The sequence below is a fragment of the Silurus meridionalis genome, chromosome 17 (assembly GCF_014805685.1).
Source record: "Silurus meridionalis isolate SWU-2019-XX chromosome 17, ASM1480568v1, whole genome shotgun sequence".
In the NCBI taxonomy this organism is placed as follows: domain Eukaryota; kingdom Metazoa; phylum Chordata; class Actinopteri; order Siluriformes; family Siluridae; genus Silurus; species Silurus meridionalis.
This window is the reverse complement of record NC_060900.1, coordinates 15,726,344-15,753,315: the sequence shown is the minus strand read 5'-3', so window position 1 is coordinate 15,753,315 and position 26,972 is coordinate 15,726,344. Positions and strand designations below refer to the sequence as shown.

At 38.2% G+C, this 26,972-nt stretch overlaps 2 protein-coding genes across 2 annotated transcripts; one reads left to right on the top strand and one right to left on the bottom strand.

Moving 5' to 3' along the window:
• The first annotated feature begins 1,333 nt into the window (after positions 1-1,333).
• Positions 1,334-21,019, top strand: csde1 (cold shock domain containing E1, RNA-binding). The gene is given in 22 exon segments (XM_046870914.1): positions 1,334-1,448; positions 7,204-7,843; positions 11,103-11,291; positions 11,747-11,936; positions 12,239-12,348; positions 12,781-12,867; positions 13,403-13,500; positions 13,623-13,704; positions 13,846-13,974; positions 14,081-14,206; positions 14,319-14,505; positions 14,508-14,533; positions 14,622-14,762; positions 15,388-15,558; positions 17,277-17,384; positions 17,762-17,937; positions 18,062-18,174; positions 18,290-18,409; positions 19,183-19,361; positions 19,460-19,623; positions 20,013-20,145; positions 20,844-21,019. Coding segments are annotated over 20 exon segments (2,565 nt in total). The 5' UTR covers positions 1,334-1,448; positions 7,204-7,843; positions 11,103-11,114; the 3' UTR covers positions 20,892-21,019.
• A 739-nt stretch (positions 21,020-21,758) lies between these two features.
• On the bottom strand, positions 21,759-25,293 carry rassf11 (Ras association domain family member 11). Its single transcript, XM_046870915.1, has 3 exons — positions 24,781-25,293; positions 24,440-24,543; positions 21,759-23,663 (listed from the first exon to the last, which is right to left on the bottom strand). Exons 2-3 carry the CDS (start codon positions 24,540-24,542, stop codon positions 22,393-22,395), a joined length of 1,374 nt encoding a protein of 457 aa, XP_046726871.1. The 5' UTR covers position 24,543; positions 24,781-25,293; the 3' UTR covers positions 21,759-22,392.
• Between the last annotated feature and the right edge of the window lie 1,679 nt (positions 25,294-26,972).

The following is a 26,972-nucleotide window of genomic DNA, read 5'->3' as shown; positions in this document are numbered from 1 at the left end:
CGCATACTCTGAACTACATTTTGTGATTAAAACAAACCCACTCTTGGTCCAGCATTTATTTTATTCTATGCATGAACTTGTTGCACATATGTAGCATATATTATCTATAATCAGTTATGATTATTTATAATTATGCATGTTACTGTACATATATTTATGAGTATAAGTTTGCATACACACAGGTGCTGTTACAAGGAGCACAAGAAAATTTTAATTTAAATAAAATCCTTTTTTATTAAGTGGGGCCCAAAATTCTGCAACAAATTATGTTAACTGGAAACAGGTGAGTAACTTGATTGGGTATAAAAAAGAGTATCTTAGAGAGGCAGAGTCTCTCTGAAGTATAATCATTATTGGATGCCTGTGATCTTTATGCCCTCAGGCTGCACTGCATTAAAACCAATCATGATTCTGTAATGTAAATCACTGCATGGACTCAGATACACCTCCAGAAATCATTGTCTGTGAACACGTTTGCCTTGCCATCTACTTGACTGTGTAAACAACAAGCCATATCTGAACATGATCCAGAAATGCCATTGTCTTCTTTTGACCAATGCTCATTAAAAATGGACTGAGGCGACGTGGAAAGTTATACTATGGTCAAACAAATAAACATTAGAAATATGTTTTTGGCTGCCACATCCTCTGGACTAAAGAGGAGAGGGACTATCCTGCTTATCATCAGCAGTCAGTTCAAAATCCTGGATCTCTGATGGTATAGGGTACATTATTGCCTGTAGAATAAGCAGCTTGCATCATTCATGCTGAAAGGTATATACGTGTTTTAGAGCAACAAATGCTTCCATTCAGATGTAGTCTTTTTCAGGGAAGGCCTTGCATATTTCAGCAAGACAATGCTAATCCGCATAATGCATCTATTTAAACAGCATGGCTTCAGAATAATAGAGTCCAGAAAACTTGCAGTCAAGACCTTGCAACATTTGATGCATGAGACGAAAGATGACAAAGAAGACCCAGAACTTTTGAGCACCTAGAATCCTGTATCAGTCATGAATGAGACAATATTCCTCTCCCAAACTACAGCAGCTGGTCCCTGTAGTTCCCATATGTATACCAACAGTCACCTCTGGGTCAAATGTATAGATACTACACGGAGATGTTGTATCTTTTTTTTCCCTTTTTTTCCAATTAAAAATTACCTTTTTTTCTGTAAAATTGTAAGTTTTTGTGGCAGCAAATCACTGCAAATATGTGTGTAACTGTAACGTTTACTGTTACTTGTGTGACTACTGTTATTATAATTAAGTCTGTTTTTGTTTTGTATGTAAAGTGGTAGTCAGAATATCTGAGCAACCCGCCGCCGATTGATCTCGTTAAAGCTCGTGCGCGAGTGTGAAATATCGCGAGATCCGCCGCTTTACCTCACTACGTAATGTGCCGTGCTGCTTATGGCGGCGCTGGTGACAGTGCTGAAAGCTGTTGGGGTGAGTTTTATCGCGTTTTATTTGTCCAGTGTCGAATTTTACGCCAAATAACGTGGAAACGATTGACATACGTCGTATGTTGGGCAGTTTGGGTTGGTATGAGGTTGTGTTTCGAGTGTATGCATTGTTTGCAGCCGACAGGGAAGGCCTGGGGTGGGGGCAGCGCGTTTCACCATATGATTCGCTGGAGCTCTGTGGCGTTTTAACCAGATAGTTAAATACACAGCAGCGTGGCGCGGCGGCTTTTACTTAGATGTAGCTTATTTGTCTTTTTAGACATAAATACGGGTTATTTTTTTGTTTAAAATGTGACATGGTGCTTTAAATGGCTTCGTCGAATCAACGTGGCTTGCTAGCTGTCGCGCTATGCTAAGCGAAGCGTTTTATTTAGCTAGTTATCGATAGCTAGCTAAGTTAGCCAGCTCGATAACTGAGATAACGGCGCGCCGGTCGGGTTCTTTGTTCGTGGCCTGATGTTTTCTTTGAAATTGACGAAAGCGCACGCGGCACTCACGTGTCATGTGTCTTCGGACGCGCAGTTGCAGTGTGTATAGCCATAGCTGGCGCACTACACCGGTTTTTTTTTTACGTGTGTATACAGCTAACTAGGCAACTAATCGCGTGTGCACGTCGTTACACGAAGCACAGGAGCGTGTCTACACAATCTAAAACAAACCAAGAAGGTAGATTGGCAAATGAAGTACTCCCCCCTCCCCCCCATGATCAGCAACATGAGTTTGTTCATCGAACACAAGATTGAAAAAACGAAATCATAATAGATATGAACGAGCAAATGATTTGATATTTAGTTGTGATACTGTAAAATGACTGTCACCAGTTGATTTTACTGATGTTTTTTAACATTTACCAATTTGATGGACTGAATCCTGGCTTGAGTCATATGATTTTCAACTAAATTACCTTTCTGAGATGCTGTGAGGTTTTATTATTCTTAGTTTTATTTCGACAGATTATAGATTCTGATCAATTATGCTGAATGTTGGCAAAAACATACCAGTGGATGACTAATCCCCTGCTTGCCCAAACTTAGTATTTCCTGGTATGTCTGTTCAGCTGTGCATGAAGCTGAAATTATTCCAGCTTCAACAAGGACAATATTGCAGTTCTGCACCGCAATCGGTTTCGTTCCAGGTGTTTACGGTGTTGAGGCACCAGCGTACCTTCAGCATCGATTTTATTCAACTGGCTTCTGCAAACAATATGGCACAAATGCTGAACAAATCTTTGCTCGAATTGTGATCCTGCTGGCAGCTGGATGAATCTGTACCAGATCAAGTCTGTGATTGGACATTAGGTCTACGTAGAAAGGTGGAAGATTTTAAGAATGGCAGTTATCTTGCTGTAGTTATGTAGATTTTGATAGTGCCATCTGAAGTACTGGAGGATATGTAATGGCCAATACAAACCACAGTTTTTTTCTGCAATGTCATTTCTCTATGTTAATTATGCTGAGGCTGTTATATATGTGTTCCTGTTATATCCTTGTGCAGATGATGCATAACTTTCCACAGATGACCTTAATATATCTAAAGCTGGTTAGCTAATAATAGTCCTGAAGTTTCTTTAGTTAAACTAAACTGTGTTACTGCCTGCATGGCAGTGACTTCTGATCTGTAATTTCTGCAGGTTTGATCTTCTGCACCAGACAGCTGAGAAACCTTGGCTTGTTTGCTTGCATCATCTTGTATTTCATCGGTTTAGTTTTTATTTTTATGATTTCCTGTCACTTCCTGTAGATTGTGTTCTTGCGTGATAATGTTCATCGTTCAGCAGTAAATAAAAAGCCTGATTCTCGATACCAACTGTTATAGATGTGAGCTTTCACGGGCTGCTCCATTCTTAGAAAGAGCAAGCCGTGTCTAAAAACAATTTAGTGGCAATAGAAGGAAGGTCAGGCTGAATGTAGCCTGGGTATTAAGAGATCCACTGCTGGCATGCGCTGCTTTTGGCCTCCTTGGCCACAGTGCTGGAGCACGTTGTGCCATTCTTGCTTTGGAAACTAATTTCCTGGGAGTTGTGTGTGTGTGTGTGTAGCTAGCTGCAGTGCCTGGCCTACCTTATGCTAATAACTGTATTATGCTTAAAATGTCAGTAAGTCTATATCCCTATTTGGTGTGGATTGCCTGTAGTGTATTCGTGTGTGTATTAGGGCTGGAACTAACGAGTATTTTATAATTTTTCAATAAATCTAATAAAACCCTGATTCAGGCTATTTATGTATAAAAGTGTACTTAAAAAACCCCTGCAAAAGCCACTTATTAAGTTTTACTATCTTTAATGTAGACATTTTAAAGTTTTAATTGGCTGTTTGTTGAGGAGTGCATGGGGGATTTCTCCTGAACAAATTCACTCATGCTGGGTTTTTTCTGTAAAAAAAAAAAAAAAAAAAAAAGTTGTGCGCAAGGTGAGGCCATTTGTGTAAATCAACATTTGTATTGTTTTTAATGATAATTGCATGTGGCAAGTTGACAGCCATGATTAAAAAAAATCTTTAAAATATAATACATTTTGACAATTTAGGTTAAAAAAAGTTAAATTTGTTCAATTGTGAATATAAGCATCAAGAATACATAAATACATTTTGTATAATGAAATGACATGCATAAATTAAATGTACAAGCATTGAAAACGAGCATTCGAACGTAGTGAAGCCGCAGTAAATCACAAAAAAAAAACAGAAGTTACTGTTGTAGTAGAGAAATGCTATAAAAGAATAGAATGAAACGCAGCATGCTAACAGGCTTGATTAAAAAAAAAAAAGGAAAACATATGCATTGGTGTACAAATTAAACGTTTTAATTGAATCTATCACAATGTTGCAAGAGAGTTAACTGCGCAACCTGATGCTCGAGAGTCACGACAGAACTGACCAGTGCGACTGTCCTAAAGTCAGCAAGCAGTTTACACAGTGGTATTTCAGTAAACTATACCATTTTCACATGATGAGGATTACAGTTTTTGTTGACCGTGCTGATGTTTCGACCTTCATCCGTGACTTGGGACGCACACTTCCTGCTGCCAGATGACCCTGTACTCTCCGCCATTTCGCAATGTCATGCTCGCGGTCCCGAAACTTGAGCAGCCCAACTAATCGATAACTGCATTTGTTGACAACAAATTTCATTTTCGAGTATCATATCAAATTCTATATACAACATGGCATTCAAACAGTCAGATAGGAGTAGGTAAGAAATGCAATCTCGTATGAGTTTGGGGTGAACCATGGTTTTAGCTACAATTTTTGAAAAACCAGTAAATCATATATAATACATATGACATAAAGCATATGAAAAGCATTATCATTGAATTGATTAAATATATGGCACACACTAGATGACAGAATATCTTCTAGTTTTCTCCGTGGAGGATGGAGGATAAACACTGACATGGATGATCCAGATGGAAAAAAATTACGGAGTAAAATTGGACTCCATGTAAATCTAATCCTGTCTAGATTTAACACTCACTTATAAATGGGGAGGTGGGTCATATGGGTAAGAAATGGGTTTGGATGAGATGTGTATAAATAGCTTAAAAAAATAAATCAAATAAATAGGTCACAGCACTTTTTTTTTTTTTTGTCCAAGTTAATGAATTGTAAAATATAAGTTAATAATTATAGGCTAAATGGAATTAAGGAAATGTAGCTGAGGTTAAAGAAAATAACACTGTAGATTTTCAGTGAAAAGGCAGTTACGGAGGTTTTTAGGCTGTAGGTCAATGTTTTCCGAACAAGTCCTCAAGCCCATGAGACGGTCCATGTATTTATTCTCTCCGATCGAATATAATGCACTCATTGGTGAACAAGTAATTATTTAACCGAATAAACTGGCAGTGCTGGTTATAGATGTGATTACAGGTAGAAATGGCACATCGTGTACTTTGAGTGTAAACCAATAATGTCTGGTCAGTAGTTCTTAAAAAAACAAAAAAAAAAGATTTATCGTGTATATAATTAATTGAACATTGCTTGGAAACCTAACTTTATTTTCAAACTCGCATACAAATCAACTAAGCTCCAAATATAAATGATGATTATTAGTAAATATTGCCACCGTTTCCGCATGGTTGCATTGCTAAATAGTCTGTTTGTTGACATTTGGCCACGTGCCTATCGGATGCTTCGCATTTCTAATCACAAAATCACTATCGAACACGGGCCTCCTCAGTGATCAGTTTTAATGAATTGAATGTGTATGGAGAGCTGTAGGAGTTTCAACCTTTTTTTGTACAGTCTCCCTTAAAAATCTTAATTAAAAGGCGTCGAATCTTATACTGTTTCCATATGGAAACATTCCTTTTTGAATCAAATGTCTTTCAAGCGGTGAATCTCGTTTTTTTTTTTTTTTTTTGAAAGATCTGCGGTTTTTAAATGGAAGGATGCATGCAAAATTGTTTATCTTCACTCAGTCATCAAAACCGATCACCAACTGCATTTTCTTAAATGAGGAAATCTGTTCTGTATTAAACTGTAAAAGGGCTAAGTTGATCACACTTGTTGAATGATCAACAGTACAAGTCAGAGTATTATTACTTATGTGATGTGATGTTCTGGACACAACTGAGCTTGTCGACATCAACAGGGATGGAGGTAATGCTGTGCTGGACTCCAAATGGTAACATGGAAAGTGTTACATTTGAAACGATGTTTGATCCTGTACTGGTTGGGTAACCTAAATTCATTTTGATGGCAAGGAACTATGGCACTATGTATGCTGCAGAATGTAATCTGTTTTATCTGAATAATTTATTTTTCTTTTTTCAATGTGGTAACTTCTTTTTAATGATTTTTATTGTTTAAAAACCTGAACCATTGTAAAACCTCAGATGTTATTTATCTGATGTTTAATTTAAAGCTAGGTTTCTGTATTTGAAGGTTGGTATTTATTAAAGCTTTTTTGTTTATTATTCATAGTGGTGAGCCAAATGTTCAGTTGTTTTTCCAGGAAAGTGCAGGAATGACACTAAAGCCAAAAAATTACACTTTTGGATATTATCGAATTAGTGACTAAGCTTCTTTGGGTTTGAACAGTTTAGGAAACTGTTTGTGTGATTTTTAAAGGGATTGCCCAAGAAGCCAACTGCAGTTGTCCATTTGAATTACGCAAGCTTAAGATTGCACTGCTGTTCCATAAATACTCATGTATCTGTAGGTATTTGCCAAGACTTGTTGATCCATCAGCCTTGGATACTGTTCAGTCAGCTGCCTATACCACATGTGCACAGTAGCAGCTGAAGAAACTGTGTTTCAGGCCTATAAGCCTGGGGGGAGGACTTGGAGTTTTAGTCAAACATTACACTCAGATGTGTGTATGCTGTTAAGAAGCAATTTTCAAATGTCTGTATACAAGTGGAAAAATTTGTAAATTTGTGCTGCTTAGTCCCACTGTTTCTGGTTACATTCCTATGTGTCCCAATTGGCTGGGTTAAAAGTGAGAGGTAACATCGTGTAACATTTTAAGAATTTCTGTTTCGATCTTTTTTTTTCTAGCTGTGGAACCTTTTTGTCTTATTTTATAGCATTTGTGAATAGCCATAAAATAAAAAATTTTCCATGATGGTCACAACACGTGAGCAGCCCCCCAACCCCACACCATTGTGAAGTAATACTGCTAAATTAATTTGTCTGTCATTTTACTTATTACACTTTGGCATACGGGGGCATATCTTTGATTTTTCTTGAAGGTATAAGGGCATTGTTTAACCTTTTTTTTTTTTTTTTCTCATTGCACAGTATGAAGTGAAAAAGAACTGACTTTTGTACCATCGGAAACTCCTACTTCAAGTTCAGATCAATCGGAAGAAACAAATCAAGAAAAAAAAAAACGAAGAACACGCCTGAAAACGACTCCAAGACTCACCAGATTTGAAGGAAAGCCTCGACCGAACTTCACCCACGACGACCAAACCAAGCAACCAAAGAAATTCAAAAACGGCTACGCCTGACGCAACCGCCATCAACGTTAACGGCAAAGACGATTTGTGATCTGAGACAAGAAGTTTGTGCCTACTCAACAGCTTTGACAAAGCACGCGTCCCAACGCTGCTCCAAGCCCTCCTTATCCTCCCCGCACTTCCACTCCACTGGGGTGCGGAGTGGGCTGCTGTCTGCTAGTTTAACTTTCTTTCTTCCTGTTATTTCTCGCTGTTCATCTTGTCCCAACCAGTGTTCTTACACCTGCATTTGCCTTGTTTTCTTTTTCTTTTGTCCCTTTTTTTTATCATTATTTTTTGGAAGCTTTTTAACATTAGAACGTGTCCAGAAATCAGAGGAAGTAAACACAAGCGTGTGCGCGCTCAAGAACAAAAAGAGAAAATCTTTGGCACAGTGTTAAGTGTGACGTCAAAACACCGTACCAAGCCATCTAAGCAAGGTGGGTACCTCTGTTCTCATATATATCTACCTTCATTCACTTTTGTGAAATAAGATCTTAAAATATGCTCAAACACACTTCTTGTGGACGGAGATTAGCAGGGTGCTTTAGGGCTGAATATAATTTTTTTCCATTGTTTTTTTCATTGTTTTATTATTTTTTATTTATGTCCTACATATTTAACCTTTATTTTTTAAAGTGAACATATGGTCATTAAAAATAAATTTGATTCTTCATATTGACTCTTACAAATTTATAAATTACTTGATAAATTACTACCTACAAGTAAAAAAAAAAAAAAAAAGCTTAAATATAGCAAAAGTTTTTAAACTAAAATGTCTGGTACTATTGATTCCCTTCTGTTTCACAGCAGTCCGGTTTTCTGAAATTGGTGCTTTATTAAACTCCTTAGATTATGAAAATAGTGCATTGTTAGGTTTTCGTCTTGCTCATCTTTGCTCAAAAAGACTTACTGCCAGCAAACTACTTTTTGATCATTTTCTTTTGTTTCCTCTTTTTTTCACATCACACTGCCACGCCCTCAGTTTTATATTTGCACAGATGTATTTTGTCTAAAAAAGTAAAGGAAAAAAAAAAGCCCAAATGTGTGCAAAGTCAAATCAACTGAAGGCCAAAATGTTTCTATAGAAGTCAAGGCTAATTCAGGTGTGATAAATTTGACCAGGGTTGTATGGGAGAATAATGGGCAGTCCTTGGAAAGGCTTTGTAGAGTTTACCTTGCCTGCGTCGCCTCCTGCTGCATTTGTTAGCGCTGAGCTGAGCAGCACCTCTACTGTCGGCCTCAGCCTGTCTCCATATGGCAGATCCGTAAGTGCCCCCGTCTGCCTTTCACCCCACCGACCTTCCTCCCTCGCCTTCAGCTCTTCTTTCCATCCACACCCTACTTTTCACTTTTCTTCTGTATGTCCAGTTTAACCTTCTCATAACCCCATTACCCAGCCAGGCTCAGAGACTAGCTTCGGCTTAAAGACGGTCTGAGGTGGCAGGCAAGGCCAGGCAAGTAGTCAGGTGACAGGAAAGCAGGTTATTTATCGCCATTGGCTTTTAAGATTGGAAAGATTATTACATTTTTTTGTGAGTATTTATTTGGGATAAAATCATTCATGAAAGATCTGTGAAATTTAGAGAATTGGACGTGCCTCCATGCCCTGCTTTGCCTCGGTAGGGCTGATATATTGATGTTCACCTCTGATAAGCAGTTTAGTGACTTGAGGATGAGGATGATATGAAAGCGGGCTAAAGCCATTAACCGTGAGTGTAACAAAACATGCACAGATTCATTTAACGTCGCTATTGGGGTTCTGAAGCAGTCAGATAATCATGCATAGACTAGTTTAAACTACTAAGTGTTTTTTTTTTATTTTATAAATCTGTTTAAAGTTGACATCATGAAAATAAATGCTATGTATAGAGGCAGTATATCACACATTCTGAAGTTAATGCATAAATTACAAATGTTTGTGCATCCAGAATTGACCCTTCATGAAATGAGCTATTTTGCCCCAAAATGTGGGTATTGTGTAACGCACACACATTTCCTTTTTGTCTTCTTTTGCACAACACCTACCAGTCAGAGCAGGGTAGGGCAAACATGGTTACACTAGTGATGCATCACAGCCATGTAACACACTCCGAGGAAACAACTATCTGCCCTTGTTTGTATACATGAGCTCAAAGACTCTACAAGTTCCTGCACTAGTGTCACTGTGTTTTTTCAGGAAGGGATAGTAAGCCACCCCTCCCACCCCCTGAGAACCCGGCTACTTTTGCTCTCGTGGTCTCGACCATAGATGACTAGCATTGTTAGGATCAGAATTTTGATTTCGAATTTACGATCTCTTTGATTCTGTTACAGCACCTCAGCACCACACTTGGAGAGGATTGTTGAACATTTTGTGGTTTTTGCTTGTAGCCCTTGCTCTTGAGTTTGGAATGTTGTCTCCCACTTGGCAAGAGTCAACTACTCTCCTAAAACTGCTTTTGGGTTCTTCTCAATTCTCATCCAACCCTTTGTGGATGTACACTGCTCATCGGACATATCTAAACTTACCGATATCTAAACTTCATGGCGCTTTTTGTTTTTTTTTTCTTTACAACTAAAAATGCCCACTTCCTGAATTTTTCAATTTCCAATTTCATTTTCAATTTTCTGATTTTTTTTGACAGTTTGGATAAACAACAATTATTAACAAAAAGTGGCTGTAAATAGTAAATCTTGCATCAATCTTACGCACGTCAAAGTTGACAGTATTTTTGCTCATTTTGTGAAGGGTGCCAATAATTATCGATTGCACGGTCAATAGTGGAAGCTAAGAGCTAATCATCAGCACAGTTGAACTGAAATGTGGATATTTTTAATGATGCACTAATTTCATGGCCTTGACTATCATGTGCATGGGATTTCATCAGTATAATTTAGTCTGTAAATATCTGCGGAATATTTAGATTTCACAAAGACAGATACTATACTGCTTCTGCTAATATAGTAAAGAAGCTGATTATTAGGGATTTTGTAGTCTATCCAGACTAAATTATCTCGAGTGCTTACGATGTAGTGCAGGATTTTTCGACTGTATAAATTTTATTTTATTGAGCAGGATTTGTCAAATTTTGTACAAAATGTTTTCATGTTTTGACCCAGAGGTCGAGGCTGGTCAGTCTGCGCAATTGTTTTCGTGATCTCAACCATTTCCCATTGCAATGTTTTTATTAGCATCTCATCCAGCCTCCTCATCTAACTAATGCTTTGTTCTCAATTACCCTGATATAATCTAGAACATGATGGCGAAATGTCGTTTGCTTGACTATTATGCAGTTGGGCTTTGTGGTTTAGTTGAACTTTTCTGCCCCCAAAATGCCTTGCATGTATAATAGTTTATAAATAGATAATTTCTGTTCATTTATATTGACCCACATTCAGTTTTGTGGTTTTCAGTTGATCAGATTAACATCTTGCAGTAAGGCACATTTTTAAGAGGATTTCAAACATTTTTCCACTGTGATGGCAAATGAATCATTCTGGATGCTTCAGTCCATCCCTGTGTTTGACATGGGTTTAACAGGTTCTAGATATCAGTGCCAAGAGCCATTTTCTGTCCGAGTTGTCCTGAACCCGCATTGTAGCAGGTTCTCAGGTGAAGGATTATAATGTTTTTTCTGTCAGGGGGATCTTTTTTTAATTTTTTTATTTTTTTACATTATTTAATTATTATTTAACCCCTTTTGATTCCTATGTTAGTGCCCTTCAGCCATGAGTGCTCCAATAAAGATGGAGAGAGCATATACTGAATCAGCTGCCCCCACTGTTGCTGCTTCTCTCCCCTCCACCTTCAGCCAACCCATTCCCCGCTCTGCCTCAGTCTCTTGCCACACTCCTCGTGCGGCAGGGGGCAAAAAGCAGAAACGGACCCCGTTGTACCAGAGATCTGTAAGTGGGCATGTTGGAGTTTTGCCCCACCAGCCAAACTGATGTGAAACCGGTTTATTGCTTACTGCATGTACTGAGATTGATTGTGTTTGAGAATTAACCAGTAGTATCTGCTACAGTTCTAGCTGTGAGGTGAAAGTTGGATTTGTTTGGTTTGATTACTAATTTTCACTTTGTGTACAGTTTTGTTTTGTTTTGTTTTTTTGAGTCAGTTATTACCTTTTAAAGGATCCCTTTTTTCAGAATGTGCAAAGATTTGCTTTTAACATTTACTCTACCTGGGCAGCTGGACGCAAACCTAATTCACATGCCAAACACGCACTGGGGTGGAAAGATTTCATCTCATTTCTGCATCATTGTTCACTTGTGCTTATAAGAGCCTTAAGTTAATTTAATGTAATTATATGTAAATCATTAAGAATTCTAAATACTTATTCCCATCTATTTCCATGTAGATGAGTTTCGACCCAAGCCTGCTGCATAGCAACGGCTTTGCTAACGGCACTGGAGTGGGCCTCCGGGAGACTGGTGTGGTGGAGAAGCTGCTTAGCTCCTATGGCTTTATCCAGTGCTCAGAGAGACAGGCTCGCCTGTTCTTCCACTGCTCCCAGTACAATGGCAATCTGCAGGAGCTCAAGATTGGAGGTAAGGAGTGGATGTGTTGCTGAATTGGTTTTGTTTAAACAGGAGTTTGCTTTTTTCACTGATCTATTTCATTAAATTGTACAGCACAAGATTTCTCAGTTCAAGGTATAAAACGCTGGCACTTGCATTCGAACAGCCCACATGACAACTTTTGAAGATTACTGGCATAATTTCAGTGCCACTTGAAAGCTCACTATAAAGTGTAGTAAGAAAACATGGCTAATTGCTACATCAAAATGGAGAGCCTTTGACTGTGTAATAGTACTGCTGGTATTTCCTACAGTTAATGTTATTTCTTTCAGATGATGTTGAGTTTGAGGTGTCATCAGACAAGCGCACAGGCAAACCCATTGCTGTGAAGCTGGTAAAGATCAAGGCCGAAGTTCTGCCCGAAGAGCGAATCTCTGGGCAGGTGGGACCAGACTTGCACGCCTCTCCCTTTACTATGCTGCATGGTTATATACATCCAGTTAAGGAACACATTTTCTCTTTTTTTTTTGTCCATGTCCCATCAGTGTCTTTCTTTTTCTGGCTCATTTTAAACTCACTTGTAAGGCAATGTTGCAAACAACATTTGTATATAATGCTACATTTACCATTCTATTAAATAACTGAAGTGGCATAGACCAGAATAATTTTTTTGTGGGTTCACAATGAGCTTGAATGTCTGGCGTTTCTGTGTGGTGTTGGAGTGAAACAATTGCAGTTTTGTTTTAGTTTCAGTACTGTTTGTATCCACTTGCATTATTCATTAATATTTTTTTTATTAAAGAATATTGTGAGTGTGGTGTTGGCTGTATATATTTCACACATACCTTCTCTGTGTCTGTGTGGTGGTCTTCAGGTCGTTTCGGCCATTCCTAATCACCTGGATGGAAGGTCTGCTCCTGGCCAGGTCCCCACCGGCAGCGTGTGCTATGAGAGAAACGGGGTATGAAGAGCTTAGTGTAAACTATAAACACTTTTTGATTGGTATTTGTGTTATGTTCTTTAAAAAAAAAAAACGTTTTCCACAAACTTGTCAATTGTTTTTTTTTGTGTTTATTTATATATAGAGAGAGATATAGATATGAGAAATTTTATTATAAATGTTGGTCACATCTTTATCTAGTGTAGATTCACAATCACCTAAATTAATCCTATTGACCAATAGATGTATGGTCAAAAGTATTGGGACACCTGATCTTTCCTGCAATATGTGGTTCTTCTCCAAACTGTTACCACAAAACTGGAGGCTCTCAGTTGTATGATACTGGATGTGGTATAATGAATGCCCATGTGCAACGCAACCCTACTGAACCCCATTGGGATGAATTGAAACACTGACTGCACCCCAGCGTTCCTCACCCAGCATTATTATCTGACTACTTATAGTGATTTAATCGTGTGCCAGAATTGATTAAATGGTATCCAATCATTTCACATGGTTAGTTCTGCATCAATATTTTACATAATTTGTCTCACAGGAAGTGTTCTATCTCACTTACACCCCTGATGATGTGGAGGGCAACCAACAATTGGAAACAGGTGATAAAGTCAGCTTCTACATGGAGACTAACAAGCAGTAAGTCCTCTCCTGCTAACAAAAACGCATGTTATAGTACCAGTGTGTTTGGGGATTAGCTGATGGTGGTCAGTTGTTCCTGTTTTTTTGGGGGATGAACAATGTTGCCTTTGTTCTTTCAGTACTGGAGCAGTCAGTGCCCATAACATTATGTTGGTAAAGAAGAAGCCAATGAGGTGCCAGGGTGTGGTGTGTGCCACCAAGGTAAGCTTAAATGCCTCTAAACAAGTTGAGTGGTTTGGTTCTGTCTATAGGGAGACAACAAGCTAAAAATACCTTAGAATGGAATAAATGTGTTTGTTCAATTGGTATTTAGTCGTATTAAAGCTGTATTCTTCTCTGTAGGACGCCTTTGGATTTATTGAGCGAGCGGATGTAGTGAAAGAGATTTTCTTTCACTACAGTGAGTTCAAAGGTGATCTGGAGGCTCTGCAGGCTGGCGATGACGTGGAATTTTCTATTAAGGACCGAAATGTATGTTTTAGCAGAAATGTCACTTAAGTTTTTTTTTTTTTTAGTGTGTAAAACAGATTATTTGGAAAATCTGCAAAACTCTGAATATTCTCTGAACTCGTTTTAGGGGAAAGAGGTTGCTACGGATGTTCGTCTGCTCCCTCCCGGCACGGTTATATTTGAAGATATCAGTATTGAACAGTTTGAGGGCACAGTTACCAAGGTTATCCCTAAAGTTCCCACCAAGAATCAGGTATATATGAAAATACTAGTGCATATTTTTGTAAATTATAGGTCTTTTTTTAGTTGATATTTGTAGTGTAGGCAATGTATTCTGCTCTTTGATGGCCTCTGCTTTGTTACAGAACGACCCACTACCGGGGAGAATTTGTGCACGGATTAATTTCACCCAAAAGGAACTTCTGTTTGGGGAGAAAGACAGCAAATCCAAGGTGACACTTCTGGAAGGAGACCATGTCCAGTTCAACATTTCCACTGACCGTCGAGATAAGCTCGAGCGAGCTACAAACATTGATATACTGCCTGACACCTTCATTTTACCAAGGAGACTCGTGAAATGGTGAGAAACTCAATTTGAACTTCCAGAAGCCTGTTTTGGTCAAAATGACCAATTTATAAGTAAAATACTGTATACTTGTTTGTTTTAGGGTGTGATCGCTGCAATGCGTGATGGGTTTGGCTTCATTAAGTGTGTGGACCGTGATGCCCGCATGTTCTTCCACTTTAGTGAGGTTTTGGAGGAAAGCCCACTGCACATTTCAGACGAAGTGGAATTTACTGTCGTCCCTGTAGGTCTTAAGGAAGATTTGTATTTATTTATTTTAATTGATTGAATTAATCCTTTTGTCCAAGATTAGCCCAGCATGAATAGTATTCTAGTAACGGGTTTCTGCTGCCTTGTTTAACTAAATAAAGGGCGGGAGTAGATATGAGCAACACCTCAATCAACTTAGCTGCTAATAAAGCAATTTGTGTAAATCAACATTTGGATTGTTTTTATTGGTAATTGCTGATGGCTAGTTTACAACCATGCATTAAAAATCAATATAAAATGTGATTCAACATTTCGGCAGTAAATCACATTTGAAAACAAAAGTTAGCTTGTTGTAGACAAATGCTATATGAAGAATGAAACGCAGCAATTAACAGGTTTAATAGAAAAATAGGAAAAAAAATTGCAATGGTGTACAAATGCATACGTATTCGCTGGAAACCACAACAGTGACTAGAAATGTGATTGTTTACTGCTGCTTTTAGATTGATATAAAATCAGTCATAATTGAGACATATCAATATTGACACATCCTGTTTGTCTAAAGTTTATTTGCCAAATCATGGAACTGAAAGAAATGATTTTAAAGCACATGCTTTTCATCAGCACAAAGTTTTAACATTGCAACTTTTTTTTATTAGGACATGCTGTCAGCCCAAAGGAACCACGCAGTGCGAATCAAGAAGCTGCCCAAGGGCACGGTGTCTTTCCACACACAGTCTGAACAGCACTTCCTTGGTGTTGTTGATAAGGAGGCTACTGCTGCCTCAAATGGCAAGACTAATGCCAGCCCCAACAAGGGTAAAGAGAAGGTGGGTGATCTCAACCTTTTTTTGACCTTGTTTTTTATTTAGAAAAAAAAGTTGCCTTTTAAACTTTTCCTTTTTTTCCCCTACTTTGGTTCAAGGCCCATGTTTTTTTTTTTTTTTTTTTTTTTTTTTGTCCCCCAAATCATGTTTTTTTTTTTTTTTTTTTTTTTTTTTTTAACTTGGAAACAAATTTTCTTTCAAGCAGTTGTGGGGATATTTTTTTTCTTAGCTTTCTAATCTTTTCATTTTCCATTCTCCTTTTCTATCCTGCTCTTCATTAGAAAAAAGATAAGGTAGGCTTCTGTTTTACTGCATGCCACCAGCTTTAGATAACATGCAGACATTTCTCATTTAAACAGCTCGTAATAGATGCTCAGCTGGTATATTTTACACAAACATGCTCACAAAACTGCATTGTTGTTTTTGTGTGTAGCAGTGAACATTTTTTGTCGCGTTTTGATTTACTTTTTCAAAGATGTCCTTAGATTGTTTAAAGATGCACTAAAATGGCAGCATTTGCCTCTTGTGGTGAACTGGTTATTACATGTAAAGTGCAATTATGTCACCGTAATATTTTTATTTTTAATTGACACTCCTAATTCTTTCCATTTTTTTAAGGTTAAAGTTGAGAAGGTCAGTTGAATTGAGTTTTTGATGTTTTTATAATCGAACATTGGCATGCTTCTAAATTGTGGGTGTCATCGAACTAATGGCACAGGATTGACTGCTAACATACCACCGACTTCATGCCATGTTCAACTTTTCACCTTTCTTTCCGAATTCTACCACCACGTGCACACTACGTGACCATATACATATAATTTGTGTTGCTCATTTAAATGTCTAGAAATATTTCTTAAATTGCATTTGTCGTGTGCATTGCCATTATGCATTCGAGTATGGGTGAAATACTAAAACCTAATTAGCAGTGAACTTTAGGGGTGTATCACATTTAAAGACTATATATTGGTGTCTCTTTACAATACATTTTCACTGCAGAGGTCCACTTTAAATGCGCAAGGACTGAATGAATTGGGTGAAAAGTTATTTAAGGTGCAGACAAACACTGCATTAGAATGTGTCTCACAATTAAATATGGATAATTAAGCATTTGTTCTGCACTGCAAGGGTGATTAACGATAAAAAGTGCTTTTGGGCATTGTAAATTATAGACCTTTGTGCTTCAGCAGACTTAATGAATACCACACATGCATTTTTATTACATGGCACACTAGCAGAAATATTGGATGAAGATGAATTTTTATTTAAAATATACATTAACCCTCCGCACAGTCTCACCTGACTCGAGCTGAAGAATGCTCGGGGGGGGGTTAAATATAAATGCTTATTCGATCTCCTGTTATATGCTGTATGATGAGACTAACGGCTTACTTTTTATCACAGTCTTGTTAAATTTGATCAAAGTGTACACAATACAATACACCCCGATAAATTGTGCTAATTAGTGCTCATTTACTTGGTTTTTGGAAACATTGCCCTGTTGATGTTTACTCTGTAGTGTATAATTTGTAAATGTGCAGCATCATGTGTTTGAAAACTGTATCTGAATGTAGACCTGTATTAAATTCTGACCTACGTTTTTTCCAGCATGCAGTTTTTTTTAAAATTGGAAATATTTGCCCAGACTAGACCTAATCTGTATATGACGCGAAAGTCCCTCTTGTGATGTAGTCTGACTAAGCTTGTGTTTGTGTATGTAGGAAGCAGAGGAAGGCGTGATTGTATATGAAGACTGTGGAGTGAAGCTGACCGTCTCCTATCATATCAAAGATCTAGAGGGCGGTATGCTCCCGCAGATTGGAGACAAGGTACTGTATAGGAATGAGTTGCCCAGCTATTCTAGAAAGTGATATTTAGAAAACATTAGATGAATGTTTACCCACTTTTAGAGATTGGGGGGGGGTTAAAAAAAAAAAAAAAGATCTTTATAGTCTGACATCTGGGTGTCACTGTCCAGATGTGATTCTAATGCGCCTACCATTTAGTCTTTGTTCCTCTACAACATTGTCAAACCCAAGGCCTGCTGGCCACATCTGGCCCGACGTACAATTGTATCCAGCCCTGGATTCAGATTAGTAATTGCACTTTAAGTTTTGATGAAGCCATGCAGCGGTAAGGTGAATCTCACTTGGTCTATTTCAAGATGACGTCACTGAACTCATTCCTTAAGTGTGATGTTGTTTAGGTGGAGTTTGTGATCAGCGAAGTAAAGCGCACAGGCCAGCAGAGTGCTGTCTCCATCAAAGTCTTAAACCGCACCGCTAACACCAAGAGGCTCCTGGGTTACATCGCGACACTTAAGGACAACTTTGGCTTTATCGAAACCGCCAATCATGACCAGGAAATCTTCTTTCACTTCAGGTATTGTGGATTCCAAGATATCATTCAGCAGATTTTTGTTTTATATTGCTTTTTCAGTTGTGTGGCTTGGTAATTTTTTGTTTCTCATGCACTTTCATGTCACTCATGCATCTTTTTCATGTAGTGAGATGTGTGGTAACATGGACAACCTGGACCTGGGGGATACGGTTGAATACACTCTGTCTAAGGGCAAAGGGAATAAAGTCAGTGCTGAGAAAGTTACCAGGGTACCTTATGGTATGGATTGTTTGATTAAACTGTATTATGCATTACATTAACTCTTACATAATGCATGACTGAGCTCTGATGTTAATACCTGAAAGTTTAGGTTTCATTGTGTTTGTTTTATAAGTGAATGGACTGGGTGAGGACATTAGCAGTACTGTGTTTTCGGGAAAAGTAATCCGGCCCCTGCGTAGTGTGGATCCCTCTCAAACTGAATACCAAGGACTTATTGAGGTAACCGAAGAAGGTAAGGAACCAGGCTTTTGTTTTAGTTTTTATTATAAATTCATAGATACCTTACAGTACAGCATCATACAATGAAGATCTTACTAACATGATTGCTTGGGTCTAGAATTTACCCAGCCTTTTTTAAGAAAATATTCAGCGGAACATTGAAATATATGTTTGCTTTCCAGGGTTGCCTGGACTGCGGTCAAGTTAAACCTTTTTAGCGTAATGGGAATTCCTTAAATGTTGCGTGATTTGGTCATATTGTTGAATAATTGTGTGTTGTAGCAAAATGGAACGAAGTGTAGTCACTTCCATTTCTAATCATGTCCTGACTCCAAATGTCTCACTCCTACCTCACATTTTAAATATTTAGTTAGGAATTTCCTTAACATTTTAATATAACATTGAGCTGACAAGTTTCAACAAGTGCTTCTACATTTATAGCCATATACTTCATAGAGCAGAGAAAGAATAACCTTTTTGTCCCAGATTTATTTAAAGGGTGATGAGTAATGAGTGATTATTCTTTACATTTGATCACTCCCTGCTATGAGTTAGAAAATTAATTTGTTCTGAGTTCTCTCTGACTTGCTTTTGTTTGCTGCAATGAGAAGATTTCTCTGGGTAGATGCATTCTGTATGCTTTTAGCTAAACTTGAGAATAAATATAACACAATTTTGTTTTTAATTCTATGTGATGCTTTTACATATTAGGAAACTGTTCTAATCTACAGGTTCCATTCACAATTCTGTCATCTTTACTGACTTCATGTGTTCTGATTCTTCTAGGCTCCAGTAAAGGTCAGAATTATCCGTTTGGAATCGTTAGCATGACTAGTAAACGAGATTGCCTGCAGAAAGGAGAGGTGGTGAAGTTTCAGCTGTGTACCGTGCCCCAGACAGGCCAGAAAATGGCATGCAACGTTGTTCCACAGCGTAGAGCTCTGGTGGAATGCGTTAAAGACCAGGTAATAAAGCGCATGTATGTAAATTTAGCAGGTGAAAATCTTTTTCCCGTTTATGACCTGATGCATATCTGTGGTGTGATTTTTCTTGCTTCTCCTAGTTTGGTTTTATCACATACGAGGTAGGCGAGAGTAAGAAGCTGTTCTTCCACATGAAAGAGGTGCAGGATGGCTTGGAGCTCCAGGCTGGAGATGAGGTGGAGTTCTCGGTTATCCTAAACCAGCGCACGGGGAAGTGCAGTGCCTGCAATGTCCGCAGAGTCAGGTCTGACGACCATTACTTTTCCATCATCTATCTTTCCCTTTTGGCACCTCACTTCTCCTAAATTCACAATTGACGTTTCTTTTTAAAATTGTATTTAAGGATTTCCTCCCTTTCTTCTACTCTCTTATTGCATGTGGCAAAACCAGATTAAAATATATAGACCTATTATACGAACTTTGGTTCACTTTTTATGAATTTTAAAAATCCTGATAAATCCTGATGCTTATGAAACCTGGCTTATTAAAGATTTTGCCATCAAAGGCAATGAAAAATTCAAAATTGGTTTCAAAACCGCGTAAGGGTTCTGATTGCTTATTTGCTCCAACATGCTTTCTTATGATTGCCCTTTCCAGTTTCAGAAAAGTTAAGTTTGTGTGTGTTGGTTGTAGTGAGGGACCTAAAGCAGTGGCAACACCTCGGCCTGACCGCCTGGTGAACCGGCTGAAGAGCATCACCCTGGACGATGCCAGCGCTCCACGTCTGGTGATCATTAGACAACCCCGGGGCCCTGATAATTCAAAGGTAAATGCACAGTAATCTTTGTCTTCTGTCCTTTATGTGGAAGTGTTTCAGTTCCACAGCAAGAGCCTAAAGATCCATAAAGTAACTGAGTAACTGTAATATCAGCAGTCTGCTACAATGGCTCAGAACCACAGGTTACATTTAAGCACCAGTCACTGCACATCTTAACAATAATACAACTATAATGAATGGACATTCAGTGCCACAGAGATAATGATGGTTTTCCTTTTGAACCAAATTTCTTTAAAGGTTTCTTCCTCATGCCATCTCATGTTTTTTTTTTTTTCTTTGCCACAGTTGCCCCTGGCTTGTTTATTAGAGACAAACTTGTACATTCTTTAATAACCACTTTATCTCTGTAAAGCTGCTTTGAGACAATCTTTACTGTTAAATGCACTATAGAAATAAAAATGAATTCAATTGTTTAAATTTTTCTTTAAGTCTTAGTGTTTAAAGAAGCATTAAGAACAGTTTATAGTGCGTAAGATTAAATTTTTCTTGTGTGGAGGTTAACATCTAATTTGCTATTGACACAATTGATTTGCATTAAAATATGTAGTGGCCTTTTCATTATTAATGGTCTGTTGCATTTCTCAGGGTGAATTGTTTTGTTTTGTTTTGTTTTCCTCCTTTCCCCTAGTGTGTGGTCGTTTTTTTCCTCCCAGAAACCTAACAGTTGGTGTGTTTTATTCCCTCAGGGCTTTAATGTAGAGAGGAAACCTCGCCAGGCCGGCGTGATTGACTGATCGACTGTTTGCTGCTCCTCCATCTCCACATTGACAACACCTCAGAGAAAAGAAGCAATCAAGACTAAAGGACAGGGAAGGGATTTGCACTGTTATAAACATCAATAAAACACATGAAGTGACACATACACACTCTCCTCACTCTGTCCCAGAATCCCTTACAAAAGAATCCATCATCTCCTTTGATCTTTCATGTTGGTGTGGTTTTTTCGCATTTGTCATCACTGATGGTTCTTTGGTTGTGTGTGTATGTGTGCATTCTGCGTGAGCTATCTCAAGTATTTTTTAAGAAAATGTAAGAGACGTGTGTTGACTGTGTTGGAGACACAGGAGTTCGGTGGTTCTGCCACTTGATGATGGTTAACGTGTTTCCATCTCGGCTCAAAATGAAAGTGTGGAATTCTGCACCTTCCCCCTATCTTGTGCAAAACTTTCTTCTACCTTTTTGGACATTTTGTTTATTCTTTCCAACTCACTATGTTAAACACCTTCCAAATCAAGGGGTTTTACTCTGACAGAAGTTGTTCACTACCTTCCACTTTTCTTTTCCTGCTCCAATGTTCAGCGCCTCTTCTACAACCACTCTGGTCTGAAATATCACTGTGCTTAAGATTGCTCATGTATACCATTTGTCTGCAAGGTCTTTTTCTTCCTAAGTGAATTGATTTTGATCAATTTTTCTCCCCATAACTGTGCTTTCACACCTTCCTTCTGTGTTTTGCTTTTGGGTGCAGAATTTCTAATGGGTTCTCATATTTTGCAGTCCTTTTTATATATCTTTTTCTTTTCCATTGCACACACCATTTTGCTTTTTATTTTTAAAAAGTTCAGTTTAATATGCTTCTAACAAGTAAAAATAAAAGTAAGATTAAGGTGCCTCAAGTCTCTAAATAAAACAACAAAACAAACCCGACCACACAGTAGAGGTATACTCTTTTCCTGAATAAATGCCAAACAAAAAAACAAAAACAAAAAAAAATCTTACAGTGGCAAACTTTCAGTAGATCTGATACTAAACTGTATCCAGAAAGACCTGTGGATAAAGTATACTATATGTAATGTGTGCTATTTAGTTAGTGGGAGGTTAAAACAAACAAAAAAATAAAAAAATAAAAACTTAAAAAAAAAAAGTCTACATAACCTGTGAGATACAAAGGGGACACAATACAAATGGTTCCATTCAAAAACTATAAGATCAGGATTTCATGTAGAGACTATTTGCTGTGCTCCTTACTGAAAATCAAATATTACTGTTAAAACTTTTTTTTCTTTTTCTTTCCTGGAGATCAGTGCGTTACTGCTGAGCCACCGGTTTTCCTATATCCTTTTTTTTTTTTTTTTTCTTTTTTCTTTTTTTTTTTTTTGTTAATGGTCTGGAATGAAACAATTGAAATAAATGTTTTATGAAAACAAATTCCTGTGACGTGCTGCCTATTTGATTTTCATATTAGTCAGCTTTAATACAGAGATGGAAATGTTACATAAGTCTTGGTGTCCAATTTTAAACTCTTGTACTTCGGAGGTGGATTATAATTTCGGAGCGGTGCACAACTTTCGATGTCGATGCTGAGGTGGATTTCTGAGCTTCGGTCCATCGACTCCACCATTCCCTAAGCTCTGTTGGACTACTTGGCTGGGCTTCTGCCATCTCTTCCCCAGTAACTAAAATGCAAGGGAGTTTTGATTCCACCCTAGCGATTGCCATCTTCTCCTTACTGTCTCCATCTGGGATATCGGTGGCTATTTTCTCTTTCTCACTCACTGATTCCGGACATCCTGGAATAGGATCTGTCTCTGTTCTATCAGAGATCTCAAGCTTCGTTTGGAACTGAGGTTTTATGTTTGTGACGTCTATCCTCTGCAGCTTGATTTTATACTCTTCTAACTTATTTTTGCACTCTGCTGCTTTGTCTTTCAAATACAGGAACTGCTTCTGCAGGACTTTCTCGTAGCCGTCTTCTGCCTTGAGCTCGTTGATCCAAAACGCGAGCTGTTCTTCCTCGTCAGACATCGATTCTGCTCGCTGCATTTCAAGCTTAAAAATCTGTTTGTCAGTGGAGGCTATTTTAAGCTTGAGTCCTCTCAGACTAGCCTGTTGTTGGATTATTAATTTTTTCAGGTTCTCCATTGCGTCTGGGGCTCCTTCCTGTTCTGAAACCTCGACCGGCTTTTTAACGACTAATGCTTCTTTATTCTTTTGTGTTTTACTTTCCGTTACACTTTCACTTAACTCTGTTTCGTCATCCTTTTCTCTGGGCTTCCATTTTTTGTTGTCTGTTCTATTTTTATCTTTCCCTTGTAATACTGTGGAGCCTTGGATTAGTTTATCTAGCTTATCTAGTCGTCGTTTTTCTCCATCGTTCTCTTCTTTTTCTCTCTTATCTCGTGTTGATTGCTGCTTTCTTCCCCTTCCCAGATTCTCCAGCCAACTCCATGCTTCCTCCATCAGAGTTAATGATTTCCTCTTGGGCCTCTTCGCCTCTTCAGGGGGACATACGGGGTGTCGTTGAGAGAGCGGAGGGAGGCTCTGGCGGTAGAAGGCTGCTCCTGTGCTACCCCGGCACAGTCTTCCTCCTCCCTCGACCCGTCTTAACTGAACACGTGGCTTGTTTGGCCAGTCCACTTGAGAGGGTCCTAGGTGGTGTAGGGAGAGCTGGACCTCCCTGGCTTGTTGGCCGTACTTCCCCAGGGACTCGACAAGGTTTTCGTCGGGGCTCACGTGGCGCACATAGCCTTTGAAATTCTCTCTCAGAGTGTAGCGACCCGTACGACCTGTAGACGGAATACAAGCGTTGCGCAAATCAGACCACTGCTGCAATTGAATAGGGTCTTCATGCCTAAATATCATCATGATGTTTTTGGATTCATACGGTCTCTGGGACTATACTTGTAGAATGAGTAGCATTCAGTAACTATATTTTAATATACTGGGTGTCCCAAAAGTTTATTTTTAGGGATATACTGTGTGTGTGGGATATATATATTTTTATATATATATAAAAATCTCACACACACACACAAGTAATTAATGTTTTGTGATCCAATTTTCTTTACACTTGGTTCAAATTGTGTATATATTTTTTCCAAATAGCCTTTATGAATGCGTTTGACAGAAGAACATATAGAAATAATTCTCAGGGTTTGAAAGAAAAGCTGCGGCATTCGACACGTAATTACATTTGTTAAATCGTAACCCTTAACACAAGTTTATCGTCAATGGGAGAGACAACGCAATCTGTGTAACCGGAACAAAAAAAATCGTATGGAGGACACGTTTAATTTTATAATTACATTTTGCTTCTATACTGTAAATTTGTGTGAATACAAATTTACACATGCAATGTTTTTACTGATAAATGTGCATTCAGTGTTTTATAGTATTTTCAGTACTTTACAAAGTGTATTAAAAGTACAAAAAAGTTTGAAGAACTTTAAATAATTTTATATATAAATATTATTCATGTTCTCTGCCCAGATGTCAGACTTGCATTCATTATTACCTTTTCACATTTAAGATGTACAAAGAATTGACCAGATAAAGAACTTACCCAGAGCTTGGGCTAAAGCGATTACTACTTCTTGACACGTTGTCGTTTCGGTAACGCCGCAAACAACGCGTTGGACGCCATCAACAGACACTTTAATCTCCATTCTGAGCAGGAGATAAAAAACAAACACATCTTCACTTTAGCACTTTCAGAACTCTCAATAGTGTTGCTGGCCCTGTATGTGGTCCTCTGCATACTGAGAGTAGTTGCTGAAGATGGAATCTCAAAATGCCATTCTTTTCTTATACATTTCAAAATCACAGTAGGATAGGTATAGACCTATAAAACTTACTACATACTAAAATAAAGGTTTATTACAGTTGTATATGAAGAATGTGTACCTGTCTGTAGCACAGATCACCGCGTGTGTATCCTCCAGAACGTCACATAAATCTCTTTGGCCGAGGAGATGTTATAGCAGCGTCGGTGAGGACGTGTACGTCTGTAAAAACCAACATGAAGTTCTGTCTTTTTCTGGTTCTCCACCACTGCACGCTGAGGTCCAAACCCTTCCTGTCAGTAAACACTAAGATTGTGGTTGATAAGAGCAGCTGGATAAGTATATAACTGTTTATTTTTGTTTTTACTGTATTTTATTTATAAAACTAGATTAGTAGGTAACTTCCACTGATGCTAGACGGTAGACAATATTATTATATTCTGTACATCAACACAATACTTATATTGGGAAGGAATCCACCAAAAAACTACTACAGATTATCAGATGCACATTCACCACCTGTGCTCCAACACACCAGTGGCACTCTATTACAATGTAAAATACTCTAATATCATTATCCAGTCCTCACAACCAGATTAAGTGGACTTGTGATTTGTGACATGACATTTTAGCACTCTAACATTACAGGATTGGGAAATTAAGGTCATAAAGAGTACAAGGTGGTCAGCACCAAAACTCAGATACGCTTGACGTGATTTGTGTTAATTACACTTGCAGAACCACCAGTTCCTTCAACTATTAACACAAAGCAAGTTGGGTCCATGGATTCACACTTGATACAATGCTTTTTTTAATTCACCTGCCCATTGTAGCCTCGAATCCTGCACTTGGGTGAAGTGACTAGAATCTGTGATGGTCTGCTGCTGTTGTAGCCCATCTGCCTCAATCTTGTGTTTTACAGTTTACCGTTGTTGACATTGTTACTGCAGCTTTCCTTGTCAGTTCAATCCTGCCTATCCATTCTCCTCCGATCTCACTCGTCATCGAGGTATTTTCGTTTGCAGAACTTGCTCACTGGTTTGTTTTATTTAGCCAGATTGTTTTGAAGGAAAATCCCAGGAGATAACTGGTTTCCTAAATACTCATACTGGCCTGTCTGGCACCAAGAATCATACCACATTCCAAGTCACTAAGATCACATTTATTTTCTGAATTCTGATACTTTATACAAACATTATCTGATGCTCCATACCTATTTTTACACTATTTTGTTTGTGCTGCCACAGGATTGGCTGAGTGACTAATTGCATGGATGTGTCAGGGTACATGGTTAACCTATCTATTAAAGTGGCTGGAGCATGTTTATTAATGGTGCATTAAGTAAATCGAAATATTTCTATTTTGTCAACCCAACATCAAGCTCACATCATAGCTGATTATATATAGGTTTTTAATTGTCAAATGTACATTACAACACAGTGAAATTCTTTCTTTGCATTTTCCAGCCATGTAAGGAAGCTGGGGTCAACCATGACACAATGCCCCTGGAGCAGAGAAGGTTAAGGGCCTTGCTCAGGGGCCAAGAAGTGGCAGCTTGGTGATACAGGGGCTTGAACACCCAACCTTCTGATCAGTGACCCAGAGCCTTAATCACTGACCTACCACTTACCTTAAGCCAATATTCCTGACAACTAATCATTTGGTTATATTTTTCTTTTTAAGTTAAGATAAACTCCGTTCAATCTGGAATTATTTTTCCTGCATCCTGACAATTCACTACCACCCTTTCAGCTCTTGATTATAGTGACATCCGGTGGCTTTTGCAAAGCATGCAAATCATTTCCCCCCTAAAATGACTTGGCACTCCTGATCGATAGGATCTTCAAGATTCTCAATTACTACTATGTTCATTTTTTTTTTTTATTTTTTACTACCTGATGCACTACTCATACACTGGAGTGTCATTACGTGCATTTCGCACATGCTGCTGTAGTTATGCCTCTTTGGGTATTTAGATGACTGCCAATATTTTTTTCCTCATAATATTTTCCAGCAAGTCTTAAATAGTGTATGTACCAAACAATTCCTACAAGCACAATTTCTAGACTGCATATATGGCCTAGATGTTTCTGCGCATGCGCCCGTCACTTTTGCTTGTTTCACTGACTGGAGGAGGGATTTTATAAAAAAAAAAAAAAATATATATATATATATATATATATATATATATATATATATATATATATATATATATATATATATATATATATGGTAGAATAAACCATTATTACACGGTAGATTGGATTAGGAGCCGTTTAGAAATAGAGCCGTCACTTCGAGGTAAACTCCAGC

Bases quoted from the DNA above. Each gene is read 5' to 3' on its own strand.
- rassf11 (XM_046870915.1), bottom strand. From the start codon at position 24,542: ATGGAGATTAAAGTGTCTGTTGATGGCGTCCAACGCGTTGTTTGCGGC. The intron at 23,664-24,439 runs GTAAGTTCTTTA...TTCCGTCTACAG, and splicing joins CGCTTTAGCCCAAGCTCTGG to GTCGTACGGGTCGCTACACT.